The 18,644-nt window shown below is 36.0% G+C and overlaps 1 protein-coding gene across 8 annotated transcripts in view; it reads right to left on the reverse strand.

Annotated features, from left to right (window-relative positions):
• Window positions 1-18,644, reverse strand: part of LOC143254404 (uncharacterized) — a 101,044-nt gene that overhangs the window by 34,885 nt on the left and 47,515 nt on the right. For 3 of the 8 annotated variants that reach the window (XM_076509518.1, XM_076509513.1, XM_076509516.1), the window contains one exon: window positions 603-1,227. The exons of 4 other annotated variants lie outside the window; for them this stretch is intronic. In XM_076509518.1, coding sequence (XP_076365633.1) covers window positions 1,225-1,227 — 3 coding nt within the window. In that variant the 3' untranslated portion in view covers window positions 603-1,224. Of the gene's footprint in view, window positions 1-602; window positions 1,228-11,096; window positions 14,682-18,644 lie in introns of those variants that run through there. One more of the 8 variants, XR_013030182.1, reaches the window with a different exon arrangement.

Here is an 18,644-nt window from a genome sequence, read left to right on the forward strand (position 1 = left end):
TTCACTTAAAAAAAAAAAAACTTGGCAAAAGTCCAGATGAGTTGCGTCATTTTAATCTCCCCCTTCCTTCGCCAGTTGTTTGTCCCAACGTGAAATGAATCGTAAAATACTTTTTAAATAACAAAAATAAAGAAATTGCTTGAAAGAAGTAAACAATCAGAACACCACTTTACAAAATTAGCGTAGTACCAATTTTGGGTTTTATTATACGTGATCAGGTCGCTAAAATTAAAGGTTTGGTTATTATTTCTTGCATATTTCAAACGAAAGCAAACTTTGAAAATTGTTTATTTGGAATTAAGCGCAAAACTACACAATGGGCTATCCATGCTATGCCCACCACGGATATCAAAACCCGGTTTTTCGCGGTGAAAGTCTGCAGATACACAGCTGTGCCACTAGGGGACAAATATCAGAAAATGATAATATATATGCATAGCATGGTAAATGACAAATATTATAAATTACAAAAAATGTTTTTTCTTTTTTGTGTATGAACCAATCCGTATCTGCTTTTCAAAATAAAAGAAACTCGTCAGACAAATATAGAAACTTATGATGGATTTCTTCAAAATGTATTACAAAAACATTACTACTCATTCTTTAGATTCTAGTAATATTTTATTGAGTACAAAGCAGTACAGTACATGGTCATAGTGTACAGTTCTTTCTACAAATAAAACAGTTAACCTTAACTTTGTATTATAGACCACAGATCCTTGACCTCTCCCACATTAACGTTAACATGGTTTACACTTCAATACCTTGAGATCAACGCGTTACTGTTTAAGTCACACATAAATAAATATCGCATATCAACATTCACAACAAATGTTTTATCAAACGTTCCTGGAACTTTACTGTTAACCACATAATATTTTCGTGAGAGGGCCTATACACTATCTTAACAGTCATTATTTATGAATCCTGATCATTCAAAACCAATATATCCACATAGTAATACAGCAAATCTACGCACTCGAACTTAACATCCTTCTGAACTCGCACCTGCCACTTTAAAACTGATTATTTCACTGACACATTAACGGTCTATCCCGGTTCACTTCAGCGTGGTACTGTCACAAGCGAAACGCCTTGATTGAAAACTGAATTACGCAGAAGAACTCGGTGCTCCAGAACACGAAATGCTCTAAACACACACCGGTCAATGTCAGTGACTCCTGTTGATGTCTTCTGTCTGGACGTGTGATGTAAAGATGACGTTTACTGAAGTAAAATCACATAAATATATTTAATTAAAACATTTGTCCGCTTTTCTAACCCTAAGTTCGCGACTTCACCAGGCTCAAGTATGTAATAAATCGGGAATATATAATATACTCAAACAATTTCTATTTTACTATAAGCGTGGTCGAGTTATTCAATATTATTTGCACTTCCTATGGTCAAATTTAGTTCACCTTCTACTCAAAGGTCGATTGCTATTTCCTGTTTTAAAGCTAAGGACATCGCAAGGCGATCCAATTTATCTAACAATTTGCAACTGCTTGTTTGTTTTGAATTTCGCGCAAAGCTACTCCAGGGCTATCTGCACAAGTCGTTCCTAATATAGCAGTGAAGACTAGAGGTAAGGCACCTAGTCATCACCACCCACCGACAACTCTTGGGCTACTCTTTTAAACAACGAATAGTGGATTGACGGACACATTATAACGCTCCCACGGCTGAAAGGGCGAGCAAGTTTGGTGCGACAGGGATTCGAACCCGCGACCCTAGGATTACGAGTCAAACGCCTTAACTCACCTGGCCATACCGGGCCATTTGCAACTTTGAAGTGTAAAGGTGTTTCAAGTGCAATAATTAGAGATGTGGATGTGACCATGATGGGATAACCATTGAAATATAATTAAGGTGTTTCAAGTGCAATAGTTAGAGATGTGGATGTGACCCTGATGGGATAACGATTGAAATATAATTATCATGGAAAATGATGAAAATTTATCCTTCTTCGAAAGATGTAAATTTATTGGGTTTTTTTTATTGATTTAGGTATCAACAAAGCTCATCTAAGAGCCTCCCCATTGTTTCATTGACTAGAGCATTTTGTTAAGGTCGTCTTGTATACTGTCAGCGACATCTGGTTATTGTTTGTGCTGAAATATCTTTGTTTCTGGTGAAGTTTATATCAAAGATAGCAATCGACCCTCATTAAAATAGGTCATCTTTGACAACCACATTAGAAGTAGAATTAAAATTAGTTTCGGGGCCGGTTTTGGCCTTTTTAGATCCAATTTTAAAAATATAATATTTAAATGTAAAAAAAAAAAACCAACAAAACCGTAGTGATTATGTAAAAAATTATTATCAAATTTTTGGAATTTTTCCCTAATGAAGATCTGAATTCAGGAATAATTTTTAAACATTCAGTACGAATTACCGTAAGAAAGATACACCACATAATACTTCATTAACAAGCACAAAGTTATATTAGGCCTACTTTGGATTTGTTAAATCTACAATTTCTAATGGCGTTAATCGGTACTTAAACACATTTTTAAAATTATTTATACACGAGATTGCTTGATAATCTATGGATTTCTAAAGTCGATTAAATAAAAAATAAAATGTAAACAAAGACAATATTAATGTTAAAATTTATCCTATTAGTGTTGGAATTTTGTGGAGAAGCTTAATGAGTTAACCATTTTTTGTCTTGGTTAATTCTTTGTTTTAAAAGGTAAAAACACTATTCAAAATATGACTCTCCCACCGGTGGAGCAATTGGTTTAAAAATAAGACAGAAACTAGAGAGATAATACAAACTGTAGTTTTCCATAACATACTTTAAATTTTTAATGCGTGTTTACATTAACCATTAACGAGAAAACTTGCAACAATAATTTCGAAGAACTTAAAAAACTTAACAAAAAGTAAGAAATATATGTTGTTTCCTTGTGTTGTATTATTTTATGTAAGAAAAATTTTGTTTTTTGAATTTCGAGCAAAGCTACACGAGGGTTATCTGCGGTATCCGTCCCTAATTTAGCAGTGTAAGGCTAGAGGGAAGGAGGTTTGTCATCACCATTTATTGCCAACTATTGGGCTACTCTTTTACCAACGAATAGTGGGATTGACTGGGATTTTATAACGCCCCCACGGCTGAAAGGGTGAACATGTTTAGTGCGACGGGGATTCGAATCCGCAACCCTCAGATTACGAGTCGAGCGCCTTAACCACCTGGCAATATAAAAGTTTTGTTTGGTTTCAACGTCGGGCAAAACTATGCGAGGGCTATCTGCGTTAGCCGTCCCTAATTTAGCAGTGTAAGACTAGAGGGAAGGCAGCTAGTCATCACCAAACCACCGCCAACTGTTGGGATACTTTTTACCAACCAATAGTTGGATTGACCGTCATATTATAACGCCCCCACGGCTGGGAGGGCAAGCATGTTTGGTGTGACGGGGATTTGAACCCGCGACCCTCGGATTACGAGTAGAGTATCTTAACCACCTGGCCATGCCGGGGTCTGTAAGAAAAATATGAACATTGAGAAAAGAGATCATAGAATGATAGTTCGTAATTTAAATAAAACATTGAAGAAAATGGAAGAACAACTTTTCAGAATCTTTAAGAGTGTTTAGGCTACAACATCCATGTTAAATAGAGCACAACATTTACAAACAGGTTCTACAGTGTATCAGTATAAATATAATAGTATTGTCTGTTGTCTGTCCGTGTAACTACTTCGCAGAGTGCTGATGGATCTTCTCCAAATTTGGTATGGAGGTCCATTAGACCCATGTGGAGTTACATACACACTTGCAGTTTCACTTTTTGTGTTTTTACAAGTACACATAAGTTTCATGTCCTAAAATAACCTTTCATTAATCATGAATTTACATATCATCCGTCCAAGGGACGGTTACCCCAGCCAGTTGTTTAAAATTTTTACTAGAGACAACGAACACGTAAGATACCTCACACGTTCCTGCAACTGACACAAGACTCTTCTAGGTGTTATACTTACCAGGATAAAGGCTGATAACAGTCGATTACTACATTTGCTTGGTTACTTATGCAAAGGATTAGATTTTAGTTTTGTAAAATGAATCGATTTGTGTATGTTTTGTTTGTCGTCACGAGGTTCGCTTTATAACTTAAGCGTTTCTGCACTTAAACATACGTGTCAAGCCTTGCGCTGTTTATACAAAATCGTGTGTCATATCATATCTTCCAGTTCATGCTTGTGAACAACACAAGCTTCAAGGTCAACTCAACAAACACGCAATAACGAACTGACAGCTGCCCTTGGCCCAAACTTAATGAAACTGCTTGAACAAGCGTCACTTAAAAATATATATCTAAAAATATAAACAACTACACGTCACGTACTGGATTAGTTTAATTCACGCTTTTAATTTCAAATCATGAAAGAAATATTCAATAACAGATATACGCAATTTGCTTCAAATATAAAACATAATTTTACCTTAAGCCTAGCATCTTGAAATTAATAAACACAATATATGAGTAGTGACGTAAAGACATGACGTAAGATATTTCGAAGTAATTCAAGTTTTTTCTTTTTCTTTACATTTCATCAGTTAAGTTCCCTAATAAACAATTATTGAGGGTTCTATAGATAAAATAACTATTTATGTATGGCAACCTGTCATTCAGTACAAACAACTGATGTTCGAGATGTTTGAATCTGAATGTATTTCATAACAATTAGTGCAATGCTGATAAAGAAAAGTTTGTTTTGAATTTCGCGCAAAGCTACACGAGGGCTATCTGTGCTAGCCGTCCCTAATTTAGCAGTGTAAGACTAGAGGGAAGGCAGCTAGTCATCACCACCCACCGCCAACTCTTGGGCTACTCTTTCGTTTTACCAACTATTACCAAATATTACCAACTATTCGTTTTACCAACGAATAGTGGGATTGACCGTGACATTAGAACGCCCCCACAACTGAAAGTGCGAGAATGTTTGGAATGACGGGCATTCGAACTCGCGAACCTCAGATTATAAGTCGAGAGCCTTAACCACCTGGTCATGCAGGGCTAATAAATAAAAAGAAGCCTGAAATTGAAAATCGACATTTTTCAGAAATTAAACCTGTTGTTAATACTGAGATTTTAACATTATAATGACATATTTTAGCTTTATAAACAACACTATTTGTAGTATCTTTCCGTTGGATGGATTAAATAAAAACTCCTTTGTAATAAAGGACAAGAAACTGTGCTTGTACTTTCCCACCCTTAATATAATAAAGATAATATTATTGAAAAGAAAGACATACTGTTTTAACAATTCTACCAATAGTGGTTATATAGATCTTTTTAACGCTGAGAAACAAACAAAACTAGCAGTTTTTTTTTTTTTTTACGATATTAGATAGGGGGGTGTCCAAGCTCCCCCTCATTACCTTACTCATGCCATCTGGTATCACCATTTCAAGTTTGCTGATTTATTAGTTAAAAAAAATGCATTAAACTAGAAGGGGGACCATACCCCCTCAATTTATTCCCGTGCCATCCTGAACCAACGTGTGAAATTTGGTGTTGATTGATCAAGGCATATGGAAACGTATGAAGAACAGATTCACACATATGTTGACGTTTATTTATATAGATGAACAATCCACACTCACGTACACTATGACGTCTGCTAATCTTTCTTTCATTATAAATATATTTATCATTTACAAGTCCGTCTGGATACGAATTCATGCACAAGCGCTTCTTAAGTAAGACTACGGAGAAAAACTAGGCTCATTTCATTTCAACTTGCTTATAACCCTTCAATGTCTACTTTATTATTAGAGCCTGTTTAACCTTTTCCAATTGTTTTTCTTTGTTTCATTCCACTATACTAGAATACTACAAATAAAAATATTGAACTACTACCACAAAACTAACAAACAAAAATGTATTAAACTATGTAATACCGAAATTAATATTTTACCGAACAGCTAACTGTTTTGATCTAATAGAAGTGACATCAATTATCAACAAGAAAGTGTTTTGATTAGTCAGCAAAGACAAAGCACGTGCAGGCAACACGAAAAATCTAAACACGTGAGGATATTTAGTGATGAATATAAAAAAAACATACGTCTCGTGTTTTAATGTGTCACTATTATCTTACGACACAGATGGACAGTTATAATCACGTGTTACTATAGTAAGTAAATCCCCAGCTTAAAGATAGATGGTGTTGACTGGCTACTTTTCCAACGGCCAAGTAGTTAAGGAATTCGACTTGTAATCTGAAGTTCGCGGGTTCGAATCCCCGTCACATCAAATATGCTCGCTCTTTCAGCCGTGGGGGCGTTATAAAGATTCAGTCAATCCCACTATTCGTTGGTAAAAGAGTAGCCCAACAGTTGGCAGTAGGCGGTGATAACTAGCTGCCTTCCCTCTAGTCTTATACTGCTAAATTAGGGGCGGCTCAAATAGCCCTCGTGTAGCTTTGCGCGAAATTCAAAATAAACCAAACGAAATCCTTCTGGTGATTAGTTAAAATTACGGACGGCAGACAGACAACTTCAGTGTCTTTGCATAAGTACAAAATACAAATTGAACTTCTCAACCTGAAAAGCATTTTACACGCACGTGGCTGAACGGCTAATTCATAGACCTCCCTAATTTTGAAGCCAATCCCTCTTTCTTTCTCTCTCTCTCTCACACACACACACACACACACAAAGCTTTATCCGGCTCTTTCATTTGATTAACGGGATTGACTTTCTATTTTATAACACAACCACAGATGCACATGTGAAACATAGTCAGCGCCATCACGTCTGGAACCTCAGATCTTTCGCTCCACAAACGCTAAACCCTGCGGTACACTAGGCCCCTTAATATTGAGACACAACAGCAAAGGTTCAATATATTCATTACGTATTACTCAACATCATTTTATTGAAATAGGTATGATGACCTTAAGCAGGTTTTAGTATTTGAGTATTTCGAGTGCCTCAAACAAAAAACAATTTACTAAACGTATAACGAAATAGTAGAAAAAATACACTGTGACGATAGGAAACTTATCACTACAGGTGACAAGTAGATGTGTGTAAAACGGCAGTATCCATATAACTAACAAATTCAATTGTAGGCCTGAAGTGAAAGAGGTTAGGTCACTATGGATTATACGAAAATAACTCGTCAAATTGGTGATTCAAGTTTATTATCAGTGGAGGCTGCAGTGCAGACTGGATCACACATAATGGCGCGAAGCTACAAAAAAGGCTATTTCTTTTTTAGCCGTTTTTCAAATTAGCCTAAGATAAACAACAGTACCCAGTTCTAAGTCTTAGTCTACTCCAACCGCGCATTAGGATTTAACAGTCATACCTATAACGCAACGTCAGCTCCTCACCACACGGTGCGATGTTATGGCAACAAGACGCGAGTCGTAAACTCTAAGATTCATAATCCGGCACATGGGCCTGGCATGGCCTAGCGCGTTAAGGCGTGCGCTTCGTAATCTGAGGGTCGCGCCAAAACATGCTCGCCCTCCCAGCCGTGGGGGCGTTATAATGCTACGGTCAATCCCACTATTCGTTGGTAAAAGAGTAGCCCAAGAGTTGGCGGTGGGTGGTGATGACTAGCTGCCTTCCCTCTAGTCTTACACTGCTAAATTAGGGACGGCTAGCACAAATAGCCCTCGAGTTACTTTGTGCGAAATTCCAAAACAAAGAAAACAATTATCCGGCACGCTAATCCTGGGCCACATTCGATTCGGATTACCAAGGATAGTAGGTGAATCATAGAGAAGTAAGTGGATAAAGGCAGCGTCATCTATATCAGAAGGAAATGCACTGGGACGCCTGTAACATTAGGACTTGTTTGTTTTTGAATTTTGCGCAAACCTATATAAGGGCTATCTGCGCTAGCTGTCCCTAATTTAGAGGGAAGGCAACCAGTTATCACCACCCACCACCAACTCTTGGGCTACTACTCTTTTGCCAACGAATAGTGGGATTGATCGTAACATAATAACGCCCCAGTAGTTATGACATGTTTTTATATAAGTTGTACATTGCATTGTGCATGTAGTTTAATTGTTGTATTAAGCTTTTATATTGTTGTCATCTTACTCGGAGCTTCTAAGTTTTTCTTGTTATGTAAATATTGTTGTCACTAAGGGGATGGGTGTTTCTAGATTTTTCTGTCTTGTGTTATAAAAACATGCAAATATAAAGTGTAAAGAAGAAGTAAAAGTTAGTGAAATTGAAGTTAAACTGCGTGATTACTAGTTTAGCCTTAACGGGCAATACCTAAAGTGAGTTTTATAGTGTTATTGTAAAATAAATACAAAACATAATAATTTGTCCTGTCAAATGTTCTATAATTATTGAACCCACCTTTGTGGACCTTGACGCAAAGGATAGAATTATTTAAAGCTCTGGATACAACTGTGATAAGCAACAATGTAACGAATTTTTGTACATACGTTTGATTTCTTTCAAGTAAAAAACAAATGGATTGTGTGCTGTCCGTTTATTGTTCAAATTTACCGACAAGAAACCACAGACACCTACTGTAAAGAATCTGGCCCTATAAAAAACCTGACAACGTAAAACTATAAAAGCTAACTTCAGATTACAGAAATACTTCCAAAAATGTATTAGTGTATATGAACTCAAACCTACAAAGTTTAACAAAACTACTATAAATAAAACTAATAATCAGATTATAACATGCCATGGTATATATAGCGAATATTAGCTCACGACAATTGACTTAGTAGTAATATATATTTATTTGTCACAAACCTTAGGAAGTTTTCACACTTTCAGTTGAAATTATAAACGAACGTTATAAATTTAGAGCTTTAACATATCATAGTAATTAAGCTTTATAATATGAATACGTAAACATTTTTCAACTTTATCATAAACAATGTTTTTTTTTAAATGTACTTTTATTTAAAAACAGCAACGAAAGATAAACAGAAACGGCTAAACTTCTGATAATGTTTTATTTGATGCCCGAAGATTATTAAAATGGTTGTTTGTCAGGCACTAGTACGGAGTTTCAAGTTGACTTAGTACGGTTCAATATAAATGCAGGTCGGTCAAAGACCATTTTTAAAACTTTAAACTTGGGCCAGCAGGAAAAGTTCATAGATCTTGCTAACGATTATAATACGGTAGTTGCGTGCGGAATCACGTACGACCTCGGTCAGGACTAAGCTGGATTTGTGTTAAAGTGTTTAAGATCATTTTTCGGACGTCCATCGAAGATAAATTCTACAATGTAATTACAGTTGTAAGTTCAAAATGGAGTAAACAAAATTAATTGTGGTATGGTACTTTTAAGAATTTCGAATGAAATTAGTTTTTACTGTCGTTCCAAATAAGGGTTTTTCAGCTCCAAGTGAATAGAGGCCATTTGAATTATATAGTTCGTCTTTTGTGCAGCTGAGAGTTGATGATTCATTTAAAACCAATTATTAAGTTGTGTTTTCTTAAAATGTTAGAAGGACGTGTCTTCCAGTGAAAGATTATAGCGTCCATCAAAAGAAGTATTGGAAATATTCACAGATATGTTACTATCAGCAAGTTTACTTTCATATATAGGATTATTCATCTCTCGAGACATGTCCACAACCACAGACATATTAACATTAACAAGTCTGATTATCCACACAAGAGGAATTCATGTCTATAACAACAGACACTTTAACAGTGTGTTACAGCATGTTTGATCATCTACTCAAGAGGAATCATGTCTCTAATCACAAACAAGTTGACATTAGCAAAGTTTGATTTTTCACCACAGAATGGTTAATTTGTTTACATTTCGCCAAAGCTACACGAGTTATATGCACCATGCGCAATCCTCAAAAATTTAACAGTGTAAGACCAGAGGGAAGGCAGCCAGTTATCACCACCCACCGCCAACTCATGGGCCGCTCTTTTACCAACGAACAGAAAATTGAACGGACACTATATCGCCCCCAAGGCTGAAAGAACAAACATGTTTGGTGTGATGGGGATTCGCACCCGAGAACATCAATAGTGAATCGAGCGCCCTAACTACTTGGCATGCTGGGACCCCTCGCAAAAGTAATTCGTATTCACAATCATAGGGGCAATATGATTTACGAAAGTGAAGCAAAAATGCAATGCAACAATAGAGTATTATTGTTGATTTGTTAACACTTGTATATTATAAGCATGTGATCAAACAGAAGGAACTCGTGAAAGCCAAACAAAACTGTGATGTAAAAATAAAATATTCTTATGACCAGCAGGTACTTGTGAACACACAGAACTCAAATAAAAATTAGCTACAGACGTACGTGTTATTGTCACGAACTTCAAGTATACATAAGATGTTGGTGGGCTGTTATTAAGCACAAAGCTACACAAAGGGCTATCTGTGTTATGTCCACGATGAGCGGCCTGGCATGTCCAGAGGTTTAAGGCACTCGACTCGTAATCCCAGGGTCGCGGGTTCGAATACCCGTCACATCAAACATGCTCGCCCTTTCAGCTGTGGGGGCGTTATAATGTACGGTCAATCCCACTATTCGTTGGTAAAAGAGTAGCCCAAGAGTTGGCGGTTGATGGTGATGACTAGCTGCCTTCCCTCTCGTCTTACACTGCTAAATTACGGACGGCTAGCGAAGATAGCCCTCGAGTAGCTTTGCGCAAAATTCAAAACAAACCAAACCCACGATAAGGACGGAAACCCTGTTTATACTTGTGTTAGTCCACAGATACGCCACTGGGGAGTAGGTATAGAAGAATTCGAACATGAAAAGCAAGATATTGTGCTAGAACAATTGTTTTCATATACCCAATTTTTATTTATGAATACAAAACGATGGTTAGTACTTTCACTCACTACATTACTCCCCAATTCAGCTTTAAAAGGTAGAACTTTCTTCACAACAATAAATTACTGGATATTAAAAGAACTATTATTTAGTAAGAAAACAAAAACTTCATCATGATGTACAATAATTATTGAATTCTCATTAAAGTTACTCTATACTAAAACATGCTAAATGACATTAAAAAAGAAAAAGTACATTATCTTGTATACTACAAAAAATAACGTGTTACATTTCTTAACTATGTATGGTTTTTTAAATTTTAAAATTGTACCTCAACGAGATGATTGAAAAGGGGACAACAAGCGTGTAAGCGAGAAGCACGTGGATGTCGAAATAATGTTATAAAAACGAGGGCGGGTCACATTATTAGCCAATAACAACGAGAGAACGTAACACCGCTTCAACACACCCTGGAAAGTTTACGCAATGGCCAGAGTTTACTTTTAACTACTAAATCTAAATGTTCTTCATTTGACATTGACGCTGCGTTAACTTCGTGTTAACTATATGGATCAGATTGTTTACTATAAGTGTTTCACAGATCATATAAATAGGGTCTGTGAGAAATACTCGCATACTTACACCAAAACACGTGGGTTTGTTTGTATGTTTAAATAAATGAAGTATTTCTTCATGACGAGAAACCCACTTGAAATAAAAATGTATTTCAGAACAGCTGGTATTGGTATTAACACTTTTATTGATAACAAGAGAACAACGTTTTGACCTTCCTAGGTCATCTTCAGGTTAACAAAGGCTTGTATCTCAGCCGTTCTGAGATACAAATGAAGTCTTTCTTTACGGTCGCAATGGGTAATTTTTCCCTCTAATAATAACACGTACATACGTATGTCGTGAGTTTGCGTTGTATACTGTTCAGTCGTCACGTTTCTTCACAATAAAGCTGTATAACCTACACAGTTCGAAAGAATCCGATCTGTGCATACATTTTCATTTTGTGTGTTGGTTTGTAATTAAGCACAAAGCTACACAATGGTCAGTCTGTGGTTTGTCCCAATGGGGAGGGGCGATACACATTGAAACTAACCTTATGGACAAGCTTGGGTTTAGGAAGTAACGGTACTTGTCTAATGGTGCAAACAATTTTAGCTTCCATGAGGCCAAGAAATTATTGTTTGTTTGTTTAGAATTTCGCGCAAAGATACTTGAGCGCTATTTGCGCTAGCCATCCCTAATTTAGCAGTGTAAGACCAGAGGGAAGGCAGGTAGTCATCACCACCCACCGCCAACGCTTGGGCTACTTTTTTACCGACGAGTAGTGGATTGACCGTCACATTATAACGCCCCCATGGCTGAAATGGCGAGCATGTTTTGCGTGTCGGGGATTCGAACCAGCCACCCTCAGGTTACGAGTCGAGCACCCTAACCACCAGGTCATACCAGGTCGAGACTAAGCAATGAAATCTCACCAAACCTCAAGGGTTTGTTTGTTTGTTTTGAAATTTCGCACAAAGCTCCTCGAGGGCTATCTGTGCTAGCCGTCCCTAATTTAGCAGTGTAAGACTAGAGGGAAGGCAGCTAGTCATCACCACCCACCGCCAACTCTTGGGATACTCTTTTACCAACGAATAGTGGGATTGACCGTCACATTATACGCCCCCACGGCTGGGAGGGCGAGCATGTTTAGCGCGACGCGCGCTCGAACCCGCGACCCTCGGATTACGAGTCGCACGCCTTACGCGCTTGGCCATGCCAGGCCAACCTCAAGGGATTCAGTGAGGTTAAATTTTGAAATAGTTTACACTGGAGCATTAAAGTGTTCAAAACACACTCTCTTTCTCTTAGCACATTTTAATATAATCTTTAGGACACTGAGACGTCACTGAAATAGAACTCCAGACAAGCCATATTCACATATCTAAACCCCAGCTGTACAGAAATATACTTTCATTTATGAAGCGAAATTCATAAGAAGCTGAGTTTAAAAGAAAAAGGGAACATTCTTAAAAAATATTGAAACTCAACAGATAAATGAACTTAGAGATATGTATGGAAACAAATACCACTCAACCACGTGGTAATCTATCGAAAAATATTCACGTCTTCGAACAAATTTATTTCTACAGAGCAAATTCGAAATTCGAGAAACACATGGAGGAACAAAAGAGAAATGGAACGAGGTAATGGGGCAGTAATGGTTTCTAGTCGACATGGGAACGTGCTACTATTTTGACACAAATATGTCAACATACTGATATCGTATTTAGCACAAAAACGATAACGTTATTTATATACGATCCATTCTTACGCGACATAATTCGAGTAACTTACCACAACATTACTAACCACTGTAGCCCCCCGCTAGTACAGCGGTATGTCTCCGGATTTACAACGCTAATATCAGGGGTTCGATTCCCCTCGGTGGGCTGAGCAGATAGCCCTTTGTGGCTTTGCTATACGAAAAAAACACACACACACTAACCACTGTAATGGTTTCTATATACAAACTTTCTTGTACTGAATAAGAATTGTCTTTGGAATCTTATGTTCCATTTACATACGTTTGTAATCTTATATTCCATTCATATAGTCTGTTAAGAAATAAAACATTTAACCTCATGCTGGTTTCTTATGAAATATTTTTTGTTATTAAGCGAAAAACTACACAATTGGCTATCTGTGCTGTGCCATAACGAGTATCGAAAACAGGATTTTAGGGTTATCAGCCTTCAGACTTACCGCTGAGCCACTGGGGCCAGCGTGTGAGAAACAGAATATAAAACTTTGTTAGGTTTTAATAAGTGTACGTATAAACAGCTTAAAACGAGCTTCCACATTTCTGCAACAAACGCATGTAACTTAAGAAATTTTCTCATGGACCTATACGAGTCTTTCATTAGTTGGGTTTAATACTCGAAAAATATTCAATAGTTAATTAACGATAGTACTGTATTACTTCCCATCTTACAAGATAGTAGTTTGACAAGCGATTTCTTTGCAACATATTCCTCTGCGTACGTATGTATATATTCTCAACACCTGCGAAACATTAATCATTAGAGTTGATTAAACCTAAATAATTGGTGAACATGAAAACAAACAAACAAAAATTTAAATTAACTGTCACTGTTACATCTGATGTCACAGTTTGCTAGTAGCAACAGCACTGATTTCTAAGTACCTTTATTTATACAGAAGTTTAAGATACAGTTATGTATTATCTAACATCATTAAAAGACAACCAAAATACAAGTTTTGTGATGATGTAAAACCGTTTTAAGGAACGTCCAGAATGATGTAGCGTGTCGTCTCTGTACATCAACGAAATGCTCTGTTTGAAATATTACCATAAGTCTGATAATCAACACTAGGGTTAAACATATTTTACAAGTTCTCCGTTTCTCACAGAACCAATGCTGAGGATTGTTGAGCTGACGTCCTATAGCAACAGCACCCTGAACTTTAGATATTGGAACGATGGGTTGTTCATAGGGCTCGCTCGCTTTTGATATCCTATATTATTTGTTGGAAAGGCAATTGTTATCAATCGCATATCATAATTTGTGTCGTCCGTGCAAACTCGTGGGTCCAATCTGGAAGTCTTCCCAAATCACGTCATCCCGGGTTAAATGTAGATAACAATAATGCTTACAAAAACAGTTTTTTTACTTAGTATTCATAGATAAGATAACTCAATATAGACCCTGTTTATGTAGCAGAAATTTTTATTTTAATACCCTACTGGCGGTATTTTGCTAATTTTCTAAAAGCACGCCAGTTCAGGTTTCTAAACTATCACGGGACTGTCTCAGGGTTGTCTGTTTAATTGTTGTATTAAAGTGCACCCAACTGGCTAGGCTGTGATCTTATCATGCTACACGTCCTGTTTCAATACCTGTGGTGTGTAGAATACATAATGTAGCTTTTGTTTTGTAACAAACATAAAAATTAAAACTTAAATAGTAATAGCTGAAAAAATGGGAGTGTTAATTAAAACATTTAAACAGTTAAAGCATGCTATACTCTGTACTTGTATAGTTTGCGTGAAAATGGGAGTGTTAATTAAAACATTTAGGCATGTTAAAGCATGCTATACTCTGTACTTGTATAGTTTGCATGAAAATGGGAGTGTTAATTAAAACATTTAAGCAGTTAAAGCATGCTATACTCTGTACTTGTATAGGTTTACATGGTAAAATCAGATCATTAAAATCATGTAAGATTTATTATTATTACACAAAGTAACGGAGCAGCAGAGGCTAAGACAGGAAGTAGCTCGGTCTGTGTTCGTTCATAGGGACTATAAATTCCAATAAAACTGTCGCGATTATTATCTACGGTAACAGTTAACACTAAATGATTTTTCTCACTAGTACTTAATAAATAATGTAGTAATTAAATTCACTATGCAGAATTAGTACTCATTAGTCTAGCTTAGTAAATAGCATTTAGAATAGAAAATTATATGAAATATACGCAAAAATAAAATGAAATAATAAAATAAACAAAAAATAAAATGAAATAATAAAATATACATAAAATAAAATAATAAAATATACACAAAAATAAGATAAAATAATAAAATACACATAAAATAAAATAATAAAATGTACACAAAAATAAAATAATAAAATGTACACAAAAATAAAATAATAAAATATACACAAAATAAAATAAAATAATAAAATGTAAATAAAATGAAATAAAATGTACACAAAAATAAAATAAAATAATAAAATATACACAAAATAAAATAAAATAATAAAATATACACAAAAACAGTTATTAACGTTAATTTTTTTATCCCAACAATGTCTTATTTCAGTCTATGTTTTGACATGTAGAATATGTCTTCCATACTTTATATTTGTTATACAACTACTTTACCTAAATAATTTGTATTTAATGGAACTCTTTAATTAAAAGCAAATAGTCAAAGCTTTCTATATTCTCGTATTTCACATTTTGTTCTTGTTTATTTTCAAGAATTTAAGCAAACTCTTTTCTATTTATTTCAAAAAATATTTTTATAACCAAAACTACAAGTCCCCAGTGACGGGAAAAACGTTTTAATTAATATACAAGTTTAAATTATTTCATGGACTTTCAAAATGTTAATTGTGTTACACTCCTGGTTTCACTCAGTCAAAGCTCTAAGCTGCTTATATCGCCTATTATAAAAAGTAATTCCTTAGCATTCAGTGATACTTAGAGCCACATACAGTAAATATACATTTTTATTAAGTTACGTCATGCTTTAAAATGTAAATGATAGCGTAGTTAATACCCAACAATTTAGTGTAGAATACCCTACTTGAGAAATAAAATTTGGTAACAACATTATTCATGACTGTTCTGACGGCATTTCAGGGGGTGAATGTTAAGTTTTGCCTGCGTGCACAGCTTTTCAACGGGAGGGCAGACGAACATATACAACGGATGAAATATATAAGATAACTATCGTTATTTTTTTTTTACAATACTTATCAATTGTTACAAAATCCGTTAAATATTTACAACAGAAAACTATACCAGTACCTTGATTTCAGATAAAAATCTGCTATAATACGTTTTATCTCATAAGAAAAAAACAAGTGACAGCGAACACATTTCTCTATAAATTAGAGAAATTTTCTTTTTTAGTTAGAATCAAAGATTAGTAAAGATATTATCGGCTCCCAGGTATCAGTAGGGCTGTGTACAGCTACTACGATGCAGTAGCAGCGTAGGAACACTTTGTCTTTGGGGGGAGGGGGGGCGGAGATTACGGTTTGTTTGTTTGTTTGTTTTTGAATTTCGCACAAAGCTACTCGAGTGCTATCTGTGCTAGCCGTCCCTAATTTAGCAGTGTAAGACTAGAGGGAAGGCAGCTAGTCATCACCACCCACCGCCAACTCTTGGGCTACTCTTTTACCAACGAATAGTGGGATTGGCCGTCACATTATAACGCCCCCACGGCTGAAAGGGCGAGCATGTTTGGTGCCACCGGCATTCGAACCCGCGACCCTCGGATTACGAGTCGCACGCCTTAACACGCTTGGCCATGCCGGGCCAGTGAGATTACGGAAACCCATATCTAAAAGAGGTAGATTGTTTGTGGCGTAAAGTAACTCTGTAGTTATCTGCATCTTACCAACATAACTCCTGCCAATTCACGTTAGAACAGAACGAAATGACAGCCATTTTTATACGTCTCCAACGTTCAGAGTGTTTTTCTTTTTTATCGTTTTTGAGGGAGGGGACTGCAAAGGGAACGCGAACCACTGAACCACAGATTTACAGTCAGGCACGCTAACCTCTAAACAGGTTTAGATTGTTTGTTTAGAATTTAGCACAAAGCTACACAATGAGCTATCTGTGCTCTGCCCATAATGGGAATCGAAACCTGGTTTTTAGCGGTGTGACTCCGCAAACATGCCGCTGTGCCACTGGAGGGCTACACGTTTATAGCAGCTTGTTCTTATGAGCACAGTGTTCACCTTAGTTCTGCCTAGGTTTGCTTTTCTTTATTTAAAAGAAAATAATAAACCAGCATTTAGATTGTTCAAACAATACCTGAATTTCATGAAAGTAAATGATCACTTCTTCTCACGTTGTGGGTTTTTCGTGAAACTGGAATCATTAAACCCCTATAAGAATTACACAACGGTCACGTATTTACGAAATAGCTTACCAAACCTTGCTACGCTTTACTTTATCCACAACCGACACCTTATTGGCACAGCTTGTTTTATCAATTTCATACGTTATGAGAGAAACTAGAAAAAGAGTATATAACAACACACTATATCTGTTATATCTCACAATAGTAGGAGGCCAATCAGTCCTACTGGGGTACAACAAACATTGTGAGAAGTACATTAAATTGGTGTTCAATTTTTAATGATTTTACGGGTGATTTATAAATTAGAAATACGGCAAGGATCGGCAAGTATGGATTACTTTACAACAGTTGGAACTCTAACGGATTGCTGAACTACACAGAAATAATCTAAACATTATCTCATGACATAATAACCAAACATCATACCTATTTTCCTATATTTGTGTTTTAACCAAAAGTTAAAATATTGGTTTGTTTTTGTTTGTTTGTTTTTGAATTTCGCACAAAGCTACTCGAGGGCTATCTGTACTAGCCGTCCCTAATTTATCAGTGTAAGACTAGAGGGAAGGCAACTAGTCATCACCAAGCCTAAACACGCTTCGCCATGCCGGGCCCTATATATTGAAATCAATAATTTTTTTACAACTGAATGCAAAGAAACTGGTTGCGAGAAAAGCGGTTATACATTAACTTAAAAGCATTTTCTATAAGTTTCAAATAGTGGGAATTTTTCTCGTAATATTTTAGGAACTTTGAAAACTTTACAATGAACGTCACATAAGAACAGATGGAGGTTTTTTTTAACAAAAGTTTTTCAACAAATGATCAGGTCCTCGACTTTAAACCTGTCTATTTCAATTATCTGTAAAAAACGAATATAAGTATATGTATACTTATGTATAGTATATCTATAGTATACTGACTGTACACTAGTGGGTAGAAGATACTATAGTATACTGACTGTACACTAGTGGGTAGAAGATACTATAGTATACTGACTGTACACTAGTGGGTAAAAGATACTATAGTATACTGACTGTACACTAGTGGGTAAAAGATACTATAGTATACTGACTGTACACTAGTGGGTAAAAGATACTATAGTATACTGACTGTACACTAGTGGGTAAAAGATACTATAGTATACTGACTGTACACTAGTGGGTAAAAGATACTATAGTATACTGATTGCAAGCTAGTGGGTAGAAAATACTATAGTATACTGACTGTACACTAGTGGGTAGAAGATACTAT

Source organism: Tachypleus tridentatus, chromosome 6 (assembly GCF_004210375.1).
Source record: "Tachypleus tridentatus isolate NWPU-2018 chromosome 6, ASM421037v1, whole genome shotgun sequence".
NCBI lineage: Eukaryota > Metazoa > Arthropoda > Merostomata > Xiphosura > Limulidae > Tachypleus > Tachypleus tridentatus.